The 17,500-nt window shown below is 46.9% G+C and overlaps 2 protein-coding genes across 20 annotated transcripts in view; one reads left to right on the top strand and one right to left on the bottom strand.

Annotated features, from left to right (window-relative positions):
* Positions 1–321, top strand: part of C2CD5 (C2 calcium dependent domain containing 5) — a 196,906-nt gene extending 196,585 nt beyond the window's left edge. For all 18 annotated transcript variants that reach the window (XR_015061579.1, XR_015061571.1, XM_085894741.1 and 15 more), the window contains one exon: positions 1–321. This exon is cut by the window's left edge. The gene's annotated coding sequence lies outside the window, so the exon portion shown is untranslated.
* Positions 322–16,388: 16,067 nt separating this feature from the next.
* LOC147035170 (neurotrophin-3-like) overlaps positions 16,389–17,500 on the bottom strand; it is a 6,543-nt gene continuing 5,431 nt past the window's right edge. For both annotated transcript variants that reach the window (XM_085894906.1, XM_085894896.1), the window contains exon 2: positions 16,389–17,500. This exon is cut by the window's right edge and continues 10 nt beyond it. In XM_085894906.1, coding sequence (XP_085751032.1) covers positions 16,803–17,500 — 698 coding nt within the window. In that variant the 3' untranslated portion in view covers positions 16,389–16,802.

Here is a 17,500-nt window from a genome sequence, read left to right as displayed (position 1 = left end):
ATGATCCCCAACCCCATTCATTAGTGCATGTCGGGAAGTGTTTTAAGTCCTCACAACAAAAAAAATAGAAAAAAAAAAATTTGGTTTCTTCAAAATGCCAACAGGATAAGAACAGTACCAGGCAATACCATGTATCCCTGCTAGTTAGACAAATAAACCAACACAGTATATGGGATTTGAATCTGGAGTCATGGAATCAACAGTGGTGCACTCAGATGGGAGCACAAAACAACTGACTTCAACTGTAAATGTTTTTAGAAGTCTATATTCGATGTCGAGAAATGTCTCCAATTAAAGGGCCAGCTGCAGCAGTCAATAACACTTACATATTATAGTGCATTCTTCATTTCAAACTTCTCCATACTTTAACGCTGTGACAGTTCACTTGTCTCATTGCTTTGTTCATTGGTGCCTTTTTTTTTAATTGTCACCTTTTCGCTTTGAGTGTTGTCAGGTGTCAAAAAGATTGTTTGATGACTTTAAGAATGTGTTTTTTAAGATGCAATAATGGTTGTCCCCCCCCCCTTTTTTTGCAACTACCCATGCCTTTCTAAATACTCGTGTTTGTCTAATGCGATTTAATGATGACTTCTCAGGCAACACTGATATTCCTTGCATCATATTGAATTTGTGGCTGGTTAGAAGATAATGTGCCACAGAAGGTAAATTTCACAAAAGGAGAATTTTACTACATCTGACCTGCCAGATTAAAAGGGACTTTACTGTTATAAGAAAATTTTATTTTAGCAATTTGTGAACATACTAGTATCTGGTAGCATGTCATTTGACATTATAACAATGTTAAAAAAAAACACAAGTGAACTTTCTATGAACATGGGCGGGGGGGTGGGGGGGCAGGGTGGCCTAGAGGTTTGCATACTCATCTCTAATCTGCTTAAACTGGGTTTGAATCCTGACCCAACTATAAACTGTCGTCCCAGTGTTTCACAGGCAGGGAGATTCATCAATGTGTGTGCCATCCCTCGGATGGATGTTAAACTGGGTGTCCTATCTGCTGACATTACTTCATGGATGATAAAGATACCACAGTGTCCTACGTGAAGAGTAGGTGGCCTTTCACCATCATCATTTCGAAATTCCTGCCATAACTATTATGCTTAGTTGAATGTCAGGCCTGGCAAGTCGGTTCGTGAAAGACCTGTGCCAAAAACCTCCCCCCAATCAACCCTGCAAGAACATGGGAATAAATAAGTGTGGCCGTTAAAGAAGAACCACCATCATAGGTGTGCCACCAGAGTCAAGAGTATGTGTGAAACCCTCCTACCATTATACTAGCAAGGCATACACTTACTGGAGGAGGATGGTGCCACTTGCCATATCAAAAAACACTACTGTCTTGAAGAGATGGAGTGTGCTGTAGCTTATTTTTCTTCCCTGGATGCTAACGAGTCGGAACATGAGTGCAGACCTTCTTTGCAGTCACACCATTCAGCACGTGAGGGCACATGGATCGGGAGCTGCAGAAAAGCCGATCTCTGCCAAGTAATACACAAGAGCTGCGCATATCCTCCACAGTGGGCAAGTTCTGAATCGGGCTGTCACATGGAATATCATTGATTCGTCATGGGTGGGTTCAAGCACAACGTTGCAGAGGAAACGCTACTCTATACCAAAGACATTGCTTACCCTTAAAGCAAATGCCAAGGGTGTGAGCACGTGTTACATCCTGAACATGTATTACATGCTCACCCTTACCAATTGTACAAACCCTCCGCACCCAAAATTGTCCCATTCCAACTCGGCTCAAGTCGTCGAGTAATTGGACTCACCCATTCCCGAAATGAGGGTAGAGACCAATGTAATTGGTCAGTGAGTATGAGTTTGCAAGCTGTGACATCTACTTTAATATTGATCGTTTGTTCTCAGATCTAATGGAGTCAATATAACCTCAGATAAGCACAGTGCATTGTTTTTATATATATATATATATATATATATATATATATCTCGCTCTCTCGCTTTCTCTCTCGCTTTCTCTCTCGCTTTCTCTCTCGCTTTCTGTCTCGCTTTCTCTCTCGCTTTCTCTCTCGCTTTCTCTCTCGCTTTCTCTCTCGCTTTCTCTCTCGCTTTCTCTCTCGCTTTCTCTCTCGCTTTCTCTCTCGCTTTCTCTCTCGCTTTCTCTCTCGCTTTCTCTCGCTTTCTCTCGCTTTCTCTCTCGCTTTCTCGCTTTCTCTCGCTTTCTCTGTCGCTTTCTCTCTCGCTTTCTCTCTCGCTTTCTCTCTCGCTTTCTCTCTCGCTTTCTCTCTCGCTTTCTCTCTCGCTTTCTCTCTCGCTTTCTCTCGCTCTCTCTCGCTTTCTCTCTCGCTTTCTCTCTCGCTTTCTCTCTCGCTCTCTCTCGCTTTCTCTCTCGCTTTCTCTCTCTCTTTCTCTCTCTCTTTCTCTCTCGCTTTCTCTCTCGCTTTCTCTCTCGCTTTCTCTCTCCCTTTCTCTCTCGCTTTCTCTCTCGCTTTCTCTCTCGCTTTCTCTCTCGCTTTCTCTCTCGCTTTCTCTCTCGCTTTCTCTCTCGCTTTCTCTCTCGCTTTCTCTCTCGCTTTCTCTCGCTTTCTCTCTCGCTTTCTCTCTCGCTTTCTCTCTCGCTTTCTCTCTCGCTTTCTCTCTCGCTTTCTCTCTCGCTTTCTCTCTCGCTTTCTCTCTCGCTTTCTCTCTCGCTTTCTCTCTCGCTTTCTCTCTCGCTTTCTCTCTCGCTTTCTCTCTCGCTTTCTCTCTCGCTTTCTCTCTCGCTTTCTCTCTCGCTTTCTCTCTCGCTTTCTCTCTCGCTTTCTCTCTCGCTTTCTCTCTCGCTTTCTCTCTCGCTTTCTCTCTCGCTTTCTCTCTCGCTTTCTCTCTCGCTTTCTCTCTCGCTTTCTCTCTCGCTTTCTCTCTCGCTTTCTCTCTCGCTTTCTCTCTCGCTTTCTCTCTCGCTTTCTCTCTCGCTTTCTCTCTCGCTTTCTCTCTCGCTTTCTCTCTCGCTTTCTCTCTCGCTTTCTCTCTCGCTTTCTCTCTCGCTTTCTCTCTCGCTTTCTCTCTCGCTTTCTCTCTCGCTTTCTCTCTCGCTTTCTCTCTCGCTTTCTCTCTCGCTTTCTCTCTCGCTTTCTCTCTCGCTTTCTCTCTCGCTTTCTCTCTCGCTTTCTCTCTCGCTTTCTCTCTCGCTTTCTCTCTCGCTTTCTCTCTCGCTTTCTCTCTCGCTTTCTCTCTCGCTTTCTCTCTCGCTTTCTCTCTCGCTTTCTCTCTCGCTTTCTCTCTCGCTTTCTCTCTCGCTTTCTCTCTCGCTTTCTCTCATTTCTCTCTCGCTTTCTCTCTCGCTTTCTCTCTCGCTTTCTCTCTCGCTTTCTCTCTCGCTTTCTCTCTCGCTTTCTCTCTCGCTTTCTCTCTCGCTTTCTCTCTCGCTTTCTCTCTCGCTTTCTCTCTCGCTTTCTCTCTCGCTTTCTCTCTCGCTTTCTCTCTCGCTTTCTCTCTCGCTTTCTCTCTCGCTTTCTCTCTCGCTTTCTCTCTCTCGCCCCACCTACTGGTCGTTGGTAATTTCGGTATGGTGGTGGCTGCGTGGTTTCTTTGAGGCTGTAAGCTGCTCTGTTTGTCAACCTTTCTATCCCTCTTCCTTCTAGTTTTTTCCCTCTTTTTTTGGTTTGCTACACATCAATACTCTGTTTGAGCCCCCACCATTCCTTTTCAGAGAGACCTCACACTATACCCCGCCCTCCCCTCTCATCCCCTTCGCTTCCCTTCTCTCCAATCTCGTCCCCTTCCCTCTTCCTTCCCACTCCTCCAAATCCCCTTTACCCTTCTCTTTCTTGGCAATCAACCCCATCTCAAAGCGAGAGAGAGAGAGAGAGACACACAGACAGACAGACAGACAGACAGACAGATAGACAGACAGACAGACAGACAGACAGACAGCGAGAGACAGAGAGACACACGGAGCTCACAGCTCTCAGTAAAAGAAGGTGAGAGCTTTGTCGGCACCCAAATGGGATGCCATGTTTTCTCATCGGTTTATTGTGAGCTGTGCCTAATTGCTTTAAGGGTCGGAGGATCTCCTTATGAGCCAACGGCCATCCATATCTAGTGCCCAACTGTATCTGCAGATGTCCTTCAGCAGTTGGGTTACTTGTTTTTTTTGGAGGTTGGTGGCAGGATTTGCACTCCGGCCACCGTAAAACCATTCAAGTCACAAAACACAATTGAAAACCCACTCCGTGGGATTACCTCCTGTGCAGCTGCCCTCCACAGGGCAGCTCACGGAATGATGGGATTGGGGCAAAGCCTTCGGGACCCCGACTCTTTGATGATAGGAGGAAAACCACGGGGTAACCTTCCCAGGTCACATTGTGGGAGTGTGTCGGGGTGGTGCTGAGGTGTCATCCACCAGACGGCGGTCTCTTTGGGTTAACCCGAGGCGGTCCCTTCGGGTTGGTGCCTGGAATGTCCTTTCCCTAAGAGAGGATGATCACCTGTCTCTGTTGTCATCTGAGCTCAAGCGTTTGAACATCGGTATTGCAGCACTCTCTGAGGTTCGGAGACCGGATAGTGGTGAGATCCTGGCAGGTGGTTACACCTACCATTGGTCTGCTCAGTCTGATGGTTACCATGCCCAAGGAGTTGCTGTAGCTGTGTCCAATAAAATGACTCCAGTGATAATTGAGGCAACAACACTGGTCAACGAGCGTATTATGAGACTCAGGATTCATCACTCCTTGAATGTCGTTTCCATAGTCTCTTTATAAGCTCCGACTGAAGTGAGTGATCTCATCGTGAAGGCGCATTCTATGCCACGCTTGAGTCTGTGGTTGATCAGTACCCCAGGCGAGATACTCTTCTCGTCTTGGGGGATTTCAATGCATCGACTGGAACTGATAGGGATGGTTATGAGACATATGTTGGACCCCATGGGTCTGGAACTGTGAACCATAAGAGCACCAAGTTCCTTAACTTTACAAGAAGTCATGGACTTAGGGTGGCTGATTCACGGTTTCAGCACCCACAGTCTCATCGCTGGATTTGGTGTTCCAATGTGGGTGTTGTGGCAAACGAGGTTGACCATGTGTTTGTTTATGGTCGCTGGAGGATAATCCAGAACTGCAGGGTCGACCAAAGTGCTCCATTCCTCATTGCCGACCACAGGCTTGTGGTAGCAACTCTGAAGTTGTCGCTTAAATCTGGGAGAATTGTACCATCCTCGCTTCGGCTGGATGTTGACAAGCTCAAGGATGAGAGGATAGCTGAGGAGTTTACAAAAAGGCTGAGTGGGGATTTCGTGGGTCTGGGTGCTTTGGGGAATCCTGAAGGGTTGTTGAATGCCTTCAAGACCCCTACCCTTGATGTTGCCTGTGGATGTCTTGGAACTCACCAGAGGATGAAGAAGAATTTTGTCTCTTAAGGGACACTGGATACCATTGGCCAAAGTCTCAGGGCCAGGCTTAATTGCAAAGCTGAGCTGTACAGGGAGCTGAGGTGTAAAACTGTCCGTGTGCTGATGGTGGACAAGGAGGCCAATGTTTGAGGAATCTGTGATGGAGTAGAGCATCACCTGTGGTCAAGTGGTTCTCCTACTTACAAGGGCAATCGTGCATTGCGTTCCTCCAAGCCTGTCCTTTGGTGTACTGCAGTTAGAGTGAAGGGTGGTGGGCCTTTGATGTCGCATTACACCACTGGAAGGATGTCCTAAGTGAAGGCCCGCTGGGCCAGTTACTTTGAGCAGCTGTACCATGCTGATCCACCAGCTGTTGAGTTGGATGTCAGGAGTGTTTCAATCTCTATTGCTGACCCTCCAATCAGCTGTGAACCACCTTCATTGGTGGAAACACAGGCTACTGTGAACCAGTTGAAATGATGTAAAGCTCCTGGGATCTGTGGAATCCATGCTGAACTTCTCAAGGTTGGTGGAAATGCTGTAATAATGTCGTTGCATTCAGGTCTGTGCTCTTCGTGGAACACAGGCATCATCCCAACTGACAGGAAGAGGAACCTTGCTGTCCCTCAATGGAAAGGTAAGGGTGATCACCAAGACTGCATCAATTATGTAGGTGTGATGCTGCTCTCAGTGTCAGGCAAGGTCTTTGCTCAGATAATTAGTGATGGGGTTTGCCACCATCGACTTCAGCACCTGTATCGAGAGCAGTCACGCTTTACACCAAGGAGGTCAATAATTGACCGTATCCTTGCCCTTCGGGTCCTCACCGAACGCAGACGAGAGTTTGGGCAGGGGCTGCTTGCAGCCTGTGTTGATCTCTGCAAAGCGTTCGATTCAGTGAATCGGGATGCCCTCTGGAGGATTATTGGTCTTCATGGGGTGCCAGCAAAACTGATCAATCTGCTGTCTGAACTATACTCTCGTACTGAGCGTGCTGTGAGACCTGCTGATACCATCTCCGACTTGTTTTCAGTTGATACTGGAGTTCGCCAGGGGAGTATACTGGCCCCCACACTTTTCAGCACTTGTATGGACTGGTTTCTGGGGAAGATGGCAGAGAGATCAAGATGTAGTGCATCATTTGGTAAAGTCAAGATATTTGACCTTGATTTTGCAGATGATGCATTCATCTTTGCGGAGACTGGATATAATTTTGGATCCTTCGAGGTGCTGAATGAGGAGTCGGAGCCACTGAGATTACAGGCTTCCTGGGTCAAAACTAACATCTAGGCCTTCAATGACATCTTGGATGCTGTTATCTTGTCTGTACCCATTTGTGGTGAGGATGGTGAGGTCACGGAGAGATTCACTTACCTTGATGATATTCATGTCTCTGCTGGCTATGAGCCAGAGGTCAATGGACGTCTGGGTCAGATCTGGAGAGTAATGGTTTCACTGGATCATGGGGTTTGGCACTGTCGGTATCTGTGCAGGACGACAAAAGTCCGAGTCTTCAGGTCCTTGGTGCTTGCAGTCTTGCTCTGCAGAATGGAGACCTGGACTCTGACCCGGGATCTCAGACGGAGACTTAATTCATTTGGTTCCCAGTCTCTTCGGAGAATCCTTGGCCATCACAGTTCGGTCTTTGTGTCCAACGAGAGGTTGCTGAGAGATACTCAAATGAGGTTTGTTACCAGCATAGTCCGTGATTGTCAGCTGCGGCTGTATGGACATATGGCTCGTTTTCCTGGTGCTGATCCTGCTCAACAGATTCTCTCAACAAGGGAGCCTCGTGAGTGGAAGAGGCTGGTGGGCAGACCACGTGCCTCGTGGTTGCAGCAGGTTGATCGGCATCTCAAGGAGATGGGAATGGGCCAGGCATATGCCTGGGGGATGGCTGGACAGAGGCTCCTGGAGTACTGGTGGAAACTGGAGTACGCAGCAACGCGCTGCTCCGACGCATGCTCCCATACCTGACCTGACCTGACCTGACCTTATTTTGTTGGTTTCTCATCGCTATAATAGACACCGAGTAGCGTTTTTCTGTCTTACAGAAAGCTCTATATCTTTTTCCCCATTACGAGGCACAGCTTCAAGGAAGCTTTAATGTAAAAAATGTCAGCACGTCCCCAGTATGCGGCTTTCGAGGCCTTTACACAGAAACATAGCGTGGTCTGTGTTCCTCCTCACGAAGTCAGTGTGGAATACATCGTTGTCTCGATTGGTAACATTATTGGGCTCAAAAAAAATCCATGCAGCTTCACGGATGAACAAACGGGTAGTCGTATTTGTAGCTGAAGAGCATTTATTGCATGAAATCATCGCGATTGGTTTGTCTACCGAAAATGGGCACTTTGTCCTAGCCTCCCCACCTGACACCCCAGCCATGAAAATGCTGTTATCTTTTGTTCCACCATTCATCCGGAATGAATCTCTTTTAACTGAGCTATCGTGGTTTGGTGCAGTGGTGTCCCAGATCGCAATGTTACCTCTGGGCTGTCGTAGCGAGCAGGCTAAGCATAGCATGTCCTTCCGGCGGCAGGTGTACATGGTGCTCCCATCATCCAACGTGGACAAAGTACTAAACGCAGTGTTTAAATTTTGTTTTAACAATCACGAGTAACAAGCAGTGGCGTATCGAGGAAAAATTCCGCTCGAGACGAGATGTCAAATTTCCGTCCCCTCGTAACTCACATGTTGAATTAACCACAAAGCATAATTAAATAACTTTATTGCAAATCAAATCAAGTACAGCACATTTGCAAATAAACAGTTACACCTTTATTTTCCACCTTTGCAAACCGTCATCGGCCGACTCGGCGTTCAGTTGTTGTTGTGACTGTGTGGTTCATAATCTTCCTGGCCTTCAGTGAAGCAAACTCGTCTCGTGAACACAGAAATGAGACGCATTGGCAAAATCAGGGGAGGGCAGTCCTCCCCCAGGTGACAGCGAGTAGGGTGCCATTGGAAGAGTTGAAATGCTGAAATAATCTTGAGTCCAAATTCCCGAACGAGAAGGGTGTAATGTAAGATATTGGCCAAATAAAATTTTAATAAACTCCAGTTTATCGTCGCAGCTCACTTCCTTTTTGTACCCGACTTTTTTTATTACCTTTTATTTTGTCAAACGTCCCAGAAAAAAATAAATTGCACCATGTCGGAACGAAGCTGTGCCGTTAAGCAGCTACACCGTTTAAAAAGTGGCCCCATGGGGGACTGATGGTTACTTCCCCAACAGGCAGGGTGATCTTACTGTCCTGATGAAAATAAACAATAACACAAAAAAATTAAACAACACAAGAAAGACTAAACAACAAACTATTATCGAATGAAGCATGGTGGGTTATAAAGTTCTTCTTCATTTTTGATGGAAGGCAGTACATAAGGCATATTGAAGCAATTTGCACCAACTAAAATCCATTTTCTTATTTCGCATTTGCTCATTGCAGGTACTGTACTGTAATCCACTTAAAATTTTACTTGCACACATGATACGTTTTCTGTGTATTTGATTTTTTTTAATTATTCATCTCGGGAGGGAGGAGCAGTGCAAAATGAAGGGTCCACCCCAGGTGCCAAATACTCTATTCTCCAGGGAGGCCCCTGATGAGACGGGAACACAGGAATGAGATGAGAACACTGACCTGGAATAAGCTACAAACACAGGAATGAGATGCGAACTCAGGAATGCGATGTGAACTCCGCGCTGCCTCGTCTTCAAATTTAGTTTCCCAGAATGCTGCATGCTCCTTTTTGCCCACTCTTTGAGACATCGTTTGCCGCAACCATTGGTCAGCAAACAGAGGGCGTGGTCATTTCCAAAGTTCAACCCCTCCCTGCGCTTGCACTTTCACACGCCATGGGGAAATTGTCCTCAGAAGTGTCGATAGTGATGTATGATATGTGCAACAAAACAAATTCACCACCCCCAAAAAGTACCGCTCGGGGCAGTCATCCCTTCGCCCCATCCTCCCCCCCCCTCGCTACGCCAGTGGTACCAAGTAATGCATCAACTGAAACATTAAAATGCTTTAACTGTGGGAACTTGGCCATCTAAAACGTTTCTGTCCCCGAACTTCCCTTTGCAGATGAGCAGGTGGCCTCCTTTGTTGATCATTGTGTCCCCTGCTCATCCTGATAATGTGATACCATCTACCGCAGTTGCTGTCTCAGACAACGTACCAACAACATCGAAAGCTTCTGATAACAATAACATCTGGGACGGTTTTAGACTCGTTTCATCTGTAAGAAAGAGGAAAACACCTCGGAATGTGCCCTCACCTCGTAAGGAAAAGGTGTTTTTGGAGTCTGAAGCGTTGGACACCACTTCAGATTTAACTGATCAGATATTGATGAGTAATTGATATGAGCTACTGGGAAATGAGAAAGCAGATTCCCTGCCTGTAACTGACACGGACCCTCAGATTATTATTGAGGATGTGTATGCGCTATCTCCAGAAAAGGTTAAAATCCAAACTGCCTTAAATCCTTGTGTGAATGATGACAAGTTGGGTCACGACACGGCTGGGGCAAAAAAGTATCAAAATTCAATCTCACATTGTCCCAACTTACCTGTTGACGATCTTTCATCCCCAATAGTCGCTGTGCCAACCACTTTAGAAAGCATGCCTGAGCGCAATGATAGTCTTGAGGAAGAATCTCCCCTGCCCCCCACATTACCCGAGGTTCCGTGAAATGGCCCGAATCTCCCCTGCCCCTCCCCCTCAACCTGTTCCTGCAGAAACAGTGCAGGCTTACACCTGCACACCTCAGACTACTCTGGTGCCCCATGAGCCAGCGATCGGAAGTTTCCCAGACAGCACTTCTGACATATCTGAGGAGGAATCCTATGACAATGAAGAGTTCCCCACAAATATGGAATCAGATGTCACCAATTCAAATTCTTAAATTTCTCAACTAGACCTTCAGAAAAAGACACATCGACATTAAAGACCATTTTTCCGATGTACACGGCTTAAGATGGCGAGGAACATTATCCGTTGGTACAGCCATTACCACTTCACGGAACCTCAGTGTAGTTGGTTAAAAAAGCAAATTGAGAGTTAAAATTATGATTTTGGGTAGCCTAAACATCAACGGTGGTGCAAGCCAGCTCCGTAAACTTCAGGCGGTAAACTTTGTCATCCAAAAAAAATTACATGTAGTGTTTTTGCAAAAAACCCATACCACTCCAAGAGCTCATGCAGAATGGAGCCATATGATGAAAAGAACAGTTATTTTCACGATTTGAATTCCTGTACTGCAGGAGTCGCGTTTCTGCTGAACCCCCATTTTCATCTATCACAACTATCTTTCCAAAATATAATTCCAGGGCATTTTGCTTCCCTGGAATTTTCTATCAAAAATATCCGTTTCGCTCTACTAAATGTTTATGCCCCTTCAAACAGCACAGATTGACAGGTGTTTTACGCCAGATTTGAAACTTACGTAAGGCAAATCGACTTTCAAAGGTAACATGAGGAAACCCGATCTTGACCATAACGGTGCAGAACCCCATCCCGGCCCAGCTAAATTACTAGCTCAGATAGCAAGGAACTTTGGCCTCCATGATCGTTGGTGGATCCAGAACCCCAGGATATATCGATTCACTTGGTGTGAGGCTGCAAATAACAGGGTATCCTTAGCTAGGCTTGAGTGGTTCTAAGTCAATTCACCCTTCTGAAATCTCTCCCCTACTCCAGGAATTTCCCCTTCTGGCTTCTCAGATCACCACACACTTCTATTCCTCAATCACCATTTATTTTGGAAATTTAATGTCACCATTTTGGACAACCCCTCATTTAAGGTTGCCTTTAACAATGTATGGTCTAATGTATTAAACTCTAAGCACCACTTTGGGGAGCTGCGACTATGGTGGGATAACGTAAAGGCCCAAATCCAGATTTTTTGCCAACAGTTTGGCTTCCTAACTACACAGAACAAAGGTTAGTTTGCAAAAAGAAATTCCACTGATCCAATCAAGCTTAAAGACTCATTCTTCCCCACAACAAAAGCTGAGACTTCGGGACAAGAATGCTTTCCTTAATAAAATAATTGAAAACCAAACTCAAGGAGCCCTAACAAGATTACGGTTTCAGCATTTCAACTGCTTAAATATACCAACTCAGTTCTTCTTTGATTTTGAGTCGATGGTTCCTCGCCCCCTAATTACCACCTTGAAACGTCCTGATCACTCTGTCATTACTCACCCCAAAGAAATCAAAATGACGCCAAACTCTATTTCTCCATGCTTTACAAAGCAACTGTGGTTGATATAAATGACGTCTCCTATTTGTTTGACGGTATATGTACCCTAACCCCAGAGCAAATGTGGAGCCCAGAAAAACCACTCACACTTGAGAAACTCTCCATTGCTCTCAAGAGCCTTGGAAAAGGAAAATCACCTGGCCTTGATGGACTGCTGTCAGAGTTCTTTGAACTGTCTTGGGACTTAATTGGGCCTGAACTGCTTTCAGTCCTACAAGAAAGCCTCAAAAGGAATGACCTCCCGTTGAGTTGCAGAAGAGCAGTACTTACCTTGCTCCCCAAGAAAGCTGACCTCTTGCTTATTTCCCATTGGAGACCGGTATCGTTACTTTGCACCCACTCCAAGATTTTTTTCCCAAGCCATTGCTTTGTGCCTTTCACTCCTCCTAAAGGACATTGTAAACATGGACCAACCTTAGTGTTCCTGGTTGGAATATCCGTGACAACATTTCTGTCATTCGTGATGTGATTGATGTTTCCAACATTTATCGTGAATGCGTTGGTCTTGTTTTCTTGGATCAAGAAATGGCATTTGATTGTTTCTCAAAGATGTTTGTTTGAAGTACTGCAACGGTTTGGTTTTGAACCCTTTGTTACCTCTGTCACCGAAGGTGAAGGAGGTTGTGTTTTCACCCCTCTCTGTCTGTCTGTTTGTTGGTGTGTAGGATATCTCAAAAAGTTGTGGATGGATCCGGATGACATGTGGTGGGCAAGTTTGGTGTGTGACAAGGATGAACTGATTAGATTTTGGTGAAGATCCGGATCTGAGTCCGACTATTATAATTTTTAAAGTGATTCTTCACCATTGAGCAATCGGGCCAAAAACGATGCATCTCACGATATCTCAACAAGTTGGGGATGGATTCGGATGAAACTTGATGGACACGTTGGGTGTGTGACAAAAAACGAATTGATTCATTTTTGGTGAAGATCTGAATCCGGATCAGGATCCGATAATTTTTAAGTGATTCTTCACTATTGAGAGATAGGGCTGAACTAATATATAGCACGATATCTCAAAAAGTTTTGGACAGATTCAGACGAAACTTGGTGGACAGGTTGGGTGTGAGAAAAAGACAAATTGATTCGATTTTGGTGAAGATCTGAATCCGGATACGAGAATTATTTCATTTTTTAAGTTATTCGTCACCATTGAGAGATCGGGCCAAAAACGATTCATACCACGAGATTTCAAAAATTTATTGGGCTCGATATGTTCTCATGGATCAGGCATTGCGTGGCGGAGGTATGCGCTCCACCTAGTGCCCTTCTAGTTTTTTATTGTATTCAGCTATGCGATTCTAACATATCTGCACTCCTCAACATTAACAATGAACTGGTTCCCCCCTTTTGCCCCCCCCCCTTGAGGTTTCACTCCCTTAACGGCACAGCCAATGATCAATGGTGCCTGTAGCCGTGTACTGCATGCGAAAGAAGAAGGAACACCTGCTGCAGGTAGCATCATTTGCTGGGGTCGGGGGGGGGGGGGCACTGTTCTGCCGCCCATGAAGTGGTTCCTGTTGATTGGAGCAGGAATTTCACCTCCCCTTTGTGAATGACATTGTGGGATCTTTAATATCCATCAACTAATGGCGGCAGACGGGACGCTAATTGAACGTCCATACAAGGGGACGGACGATACACACATTGATGCCTGTGAAACACCAGGATGACAGTTTATAATTGGGTCGGGATTCGAACCCAGGCTAGACAGCTCAGAAGCGCGTGTGCATCTACGTTTTCTGTACCTCTGTGCCACCCTACCAACACGAAAAAAAAATCATCCTGTTCGTGAAATGGCGTTCTGCCTGTCATTTGATGCTGTAAGCTGCTCGGTCCTTAATTGTATTGATTTTGATGAAATTGTTAATCGACAAGGAATTGATTTATTATTTATTATTGTCCTCAACAGACATTTGAGCCATTCAGACTTTTGGGGATTTAATCGTTCTTTTGCTTCTGTTTCTTCATCCTGAAATGTTATATATCAACCGATAGGGAAGCCTGGTGTTGGCTTTACGATTAAGATGTCTAACTTAAGATCTTAGGGTCTTGAGTTTGCGCCCTTGTCACCCGTTGATTTAACACCAGGTGGGTTGACTCAGGCTGCCATCCCTCTGAGGTTGTAAAAATGAGTATTAGCTGACTGGGTAACAGGGGCACTGCATCAGTGGCACAGCTGTTCCCCCAGAAAATGATGCAACCAGCAGCCATTGGCTGCATATATGAAACAACTTCATCTTTGATTTCTTATGAACGATTCTTCCTCTCTGTTGCTGCTGTATCGCGTCACGGTGTAACAGGTGGACACAAGCCGCTTGTCCTTGCTGCTTACGAGTCCACACGCTCGTGGACCAACCAGCGAGTCCAAACCGATCGTCCCATTTACACAAACATACCCAAGGAACTTGTATGCAGGAGGAGGCCATTTGGCCCATCATGCCTGCACTGCACCCACCCCAGAATCCATCACTCATCCACACAAGCAAGCTACCTATAAGTTCTGTCAATGTGCCCCATACTGCTCCATCTCCAATACATCCAGGTACTGATCCAATTACCATTTTAACCTTTACACCCCCTGCACCGCCAGTCACCACGACTGTTTCCAGGGAGACCATTTCATGCATTAACCACTCTAACTGAAGAGGCCCGTGCTCTAAAACTACACAAACTCTCATCTCCTTTACCCTCAAGCCGTGACCCCAGGTCCTAACACTGTCCATTCTGCTGAAAAAACCCTCTAGCTGCACTTAATTGTTTAGTTAATCGAGCAAAAAACGACCTTTGTGATGCAGTATATTGATTTGGAGGAGCCGTTCATTGTATTGAGCTTGAATGATTGTTGAAGAACGATACTTCACCCACGTGAGAGCTTGATGGTCCGCCAGGGGGCGCTGCTCGCTCAGACACCCAGAGCAGAGGAGCGCACAACGTCCAAAAAGCGCACTCGTTACGCACGCACTGGCGCGCGTGCATTCCCATTGACGTCATTCACCGGATCCTCCGATTCGAAGAGGAGCCGGCTGGCGTTTTCGGCCCTCTGAGCATGCCCACGAATCTGCTGCGGCATCCCCACCCACGGAGGCAGAGGACGGGCCTTCCGTCCAACGCTATTTCCGTAAATGCTGGAAAAGGCACCAAGCTCGAACCTCCTCATTAAAAATCCTTTGACCGCCAGATTTCGGGGGACTTTAAGAAAAGAAAAAATTTGTACTTGTTATTCATTCAACTCGGCTTTGCATTGTTCGCCGTGACATCATAATTTAATACAAGTCCAGTGTTTATGCCAATTGAGGCCCTTTTTATCACTTCCCTCGGAAATGTTCCTCAAAAGCCTCCCTTTGATGATCTGCCAATCCCACGTCAACCCGTCGGCATCATCCGAGGTTGCTATCCAGATGGATCTACGGCATACTCAGCCGTCTGTGTTAAAGTGGACTTTGTTACGTCGTCGTTAAAATTTGGGCATCTTTCACTTGGTACCGATCACCGCGACAAGAGCGGAGCCCACCTGTGATCGGCCCCTTAATAACCTGAGCTCGCCACAAGACGTGATCGAAAGGTTCTCGGAAAGAGATCCTCGCAATCGTTCAAGAAATGCCAACTTGTTATTTTTCAATCCAAAAGTGAATTCGCAAGGAAACTCCCATTGGCAGAAGTTATTGTGTGGATCTCGTTCAAAGACACAACTTGAACAATCCACGAGACACACACATCCGACCTTTTTATTCACTCACTTGTCAGTATGTGTTGCACACAAATTCACTAATCAGGTTTAAATGTCTCGATCCCAGATTAAATGTGTCGAATGCTATGGATCACCTTCCCTCCCAAAAAATTTCAAACCATGTTAAACTGGAATCCTCTGAACACCGCCAAAGCTCCAGCAAGCGGCGTTGCCACCCAAATTGAAGCTCACAAACATTCGGCCCCGAACGATATTCTGCATCCAATCCTGCCTCTTCTTCTTCTTCATTGGTAATCAGCACATCGCTGTGAGTAGCATCATTTGGTTAGGGGTGGAGGGAAGATGGGGATTCGGCCGTGCCGCTGATTCAATTCCGTTTGTAGGTTAGAGCAGGAATTTGGAACTTACCTGTGTTGAGATTCGAACCCAAGCAATACAGCTCAAAGGTGAATGAGTGTGCACACCTGTAGGCTATCTTGTCAGCCCTCCATTCCAAGTCTGTCAATGTATCAGGTCGTGCAAGGAACGCTGATCGGAGAGGGTGGCGAAGAGAAGTGCGACATTTTGTCAGATTTCCCATGCCAGCTGACTGTCTCGAGGTTCGTTCGTAGAGGGTAGGGGGAGGTCCTTCGGCATTGGAAGCCTGCTTGTCTGATATCATCTGTCAAAACATTGGTCCAACGATGGGCAATTGCAACTTATCCCCCCTCTGCTTTATCTGTGCCCCCAGAATTCATTATCTCTTCATCCTGCAGTCTTGATATGGCAGGTGCAGCTAGAAAGGGCCACCCTGAGACCCAGATGAATCGTCTATTATGGACAAGACGTTTTTTAAAATTATTTTCATTGACCACAGTTGTTCCCATCTTCCATTAAGCTTGCCTGTTATGACCTATTAGACTCACAGCAGTGCTTTCTCATCAGGAAGCATGTGGTGCCGGTTTTAACATGGTCGTCCACCTATCAAAGGAGTGTGGCCTGCAGGACACTCATCATCTCGGAACCATAATTGGCGTGTGATAAAACACTTTTATTTATTGCAGGGCAGGAATAAAATATAATCACTTCACTTGATACACCAGCGACAGTAAATCCAGCATCAAAATTTTAATGACTGGCCCGACGCGGGCGCACCTGTCGCAGAGACATCGACTGGTTAGTGATCCCCACCCCACCTGTCACACCAATATTCTTTCGGACCCTCAAAAGACGACGTCGCGCAAGCGGAACAAGGCACGGTAGACACTTTTCATTCCGCACACCGATCTTTATAGAGATGCTGCATGAGAAAACCTCTGCGCTAGAACATGAAGGCCCGTGGGAGCGCGTACGGTGCTGCGGGTCGAGTGCTGGGCCCGCCACGGAAAGCGCGCGACACCAATTGCCGAGTTTCGGACGCGATCGAGGACTATAGCACCAGACAGCACAATCATGGGGAGAGAAGGACACGTGGGATCGAAAGGAAGAGGAGGGGGGAGTGGAAACACGCTGCTTTAGTTAAGGGGTGCCAAAAGGTAAGCGTCGACGGAGCGTGCACACACACGCCGAATCGATGCGGATCCAGCGCCAGCCGACGAGGCCACGGCCGTCCCGTGTCATGGCGCGCACGATCGACTGACTCGTCTGGCACTGCGAACTCCAGCGGCGCTCGTCGACCCCGCGGCACGGGCCTTCCCCACGGCAGCGCGTCTCATAGAAGTACTGCCGCACGGGACGAGCGTTGGGCGTGCGGCGCAGTTCGCCGAGCACTTCGACTCGCCGCCCGTGCAGGTCAAAGGCAGAGCGCAGATCAGTGATCCATCGGCTTTCGCTGTCACACGCCGCGTATTCACCATGGTGCCATGAGTGCGACCTCGAGTGACGCTTGGCTCGGCTCGCATTCTCTGACTCTGGGGCTTCGAACCGTGACACCTTCTCACTGTAAAGTGGAGGAGCTTCGTCTTGCAGGCCATGGGATTCAATGTCGCCCCAAGGCGCAGTGTCACTCCAAGGCGCAGTGTCGCTCCATGGCATGGCGCCACCGCTACGCACCGCCAGGCGGCTCAGCTGCAGTCTCTCCAACATGTGCCTAATTTGCGTTGTCGTGACGTGTTGGAATGGGGGGCTCCCAGCAACTCCAATGAGAGGCTCAGATGATGAAGTCTCAGTCGCCCCTCTGTGGCTCGCGAGGGCTAGGAGAAGCGTCACACAGAGCG

This window comes from Eptatretus burgeri, chromosome 1 (assembly GCF_056783735.1).
Source record: "Eptatretus burgeri isolate ZD-2024b chromosome 1, Ebu_testis_v1, whole genome shotgun sequence".
NCBI classification, from domain to species: Eukaryota; Metazoa; Chordata; class Myxini; order Myxiniformes; family Myxinidae; genus Eptatretus; species Eptatretus burgeri.
This window is presented reverse-complemented; position numbering and strand designations above follow the sequence as displayed.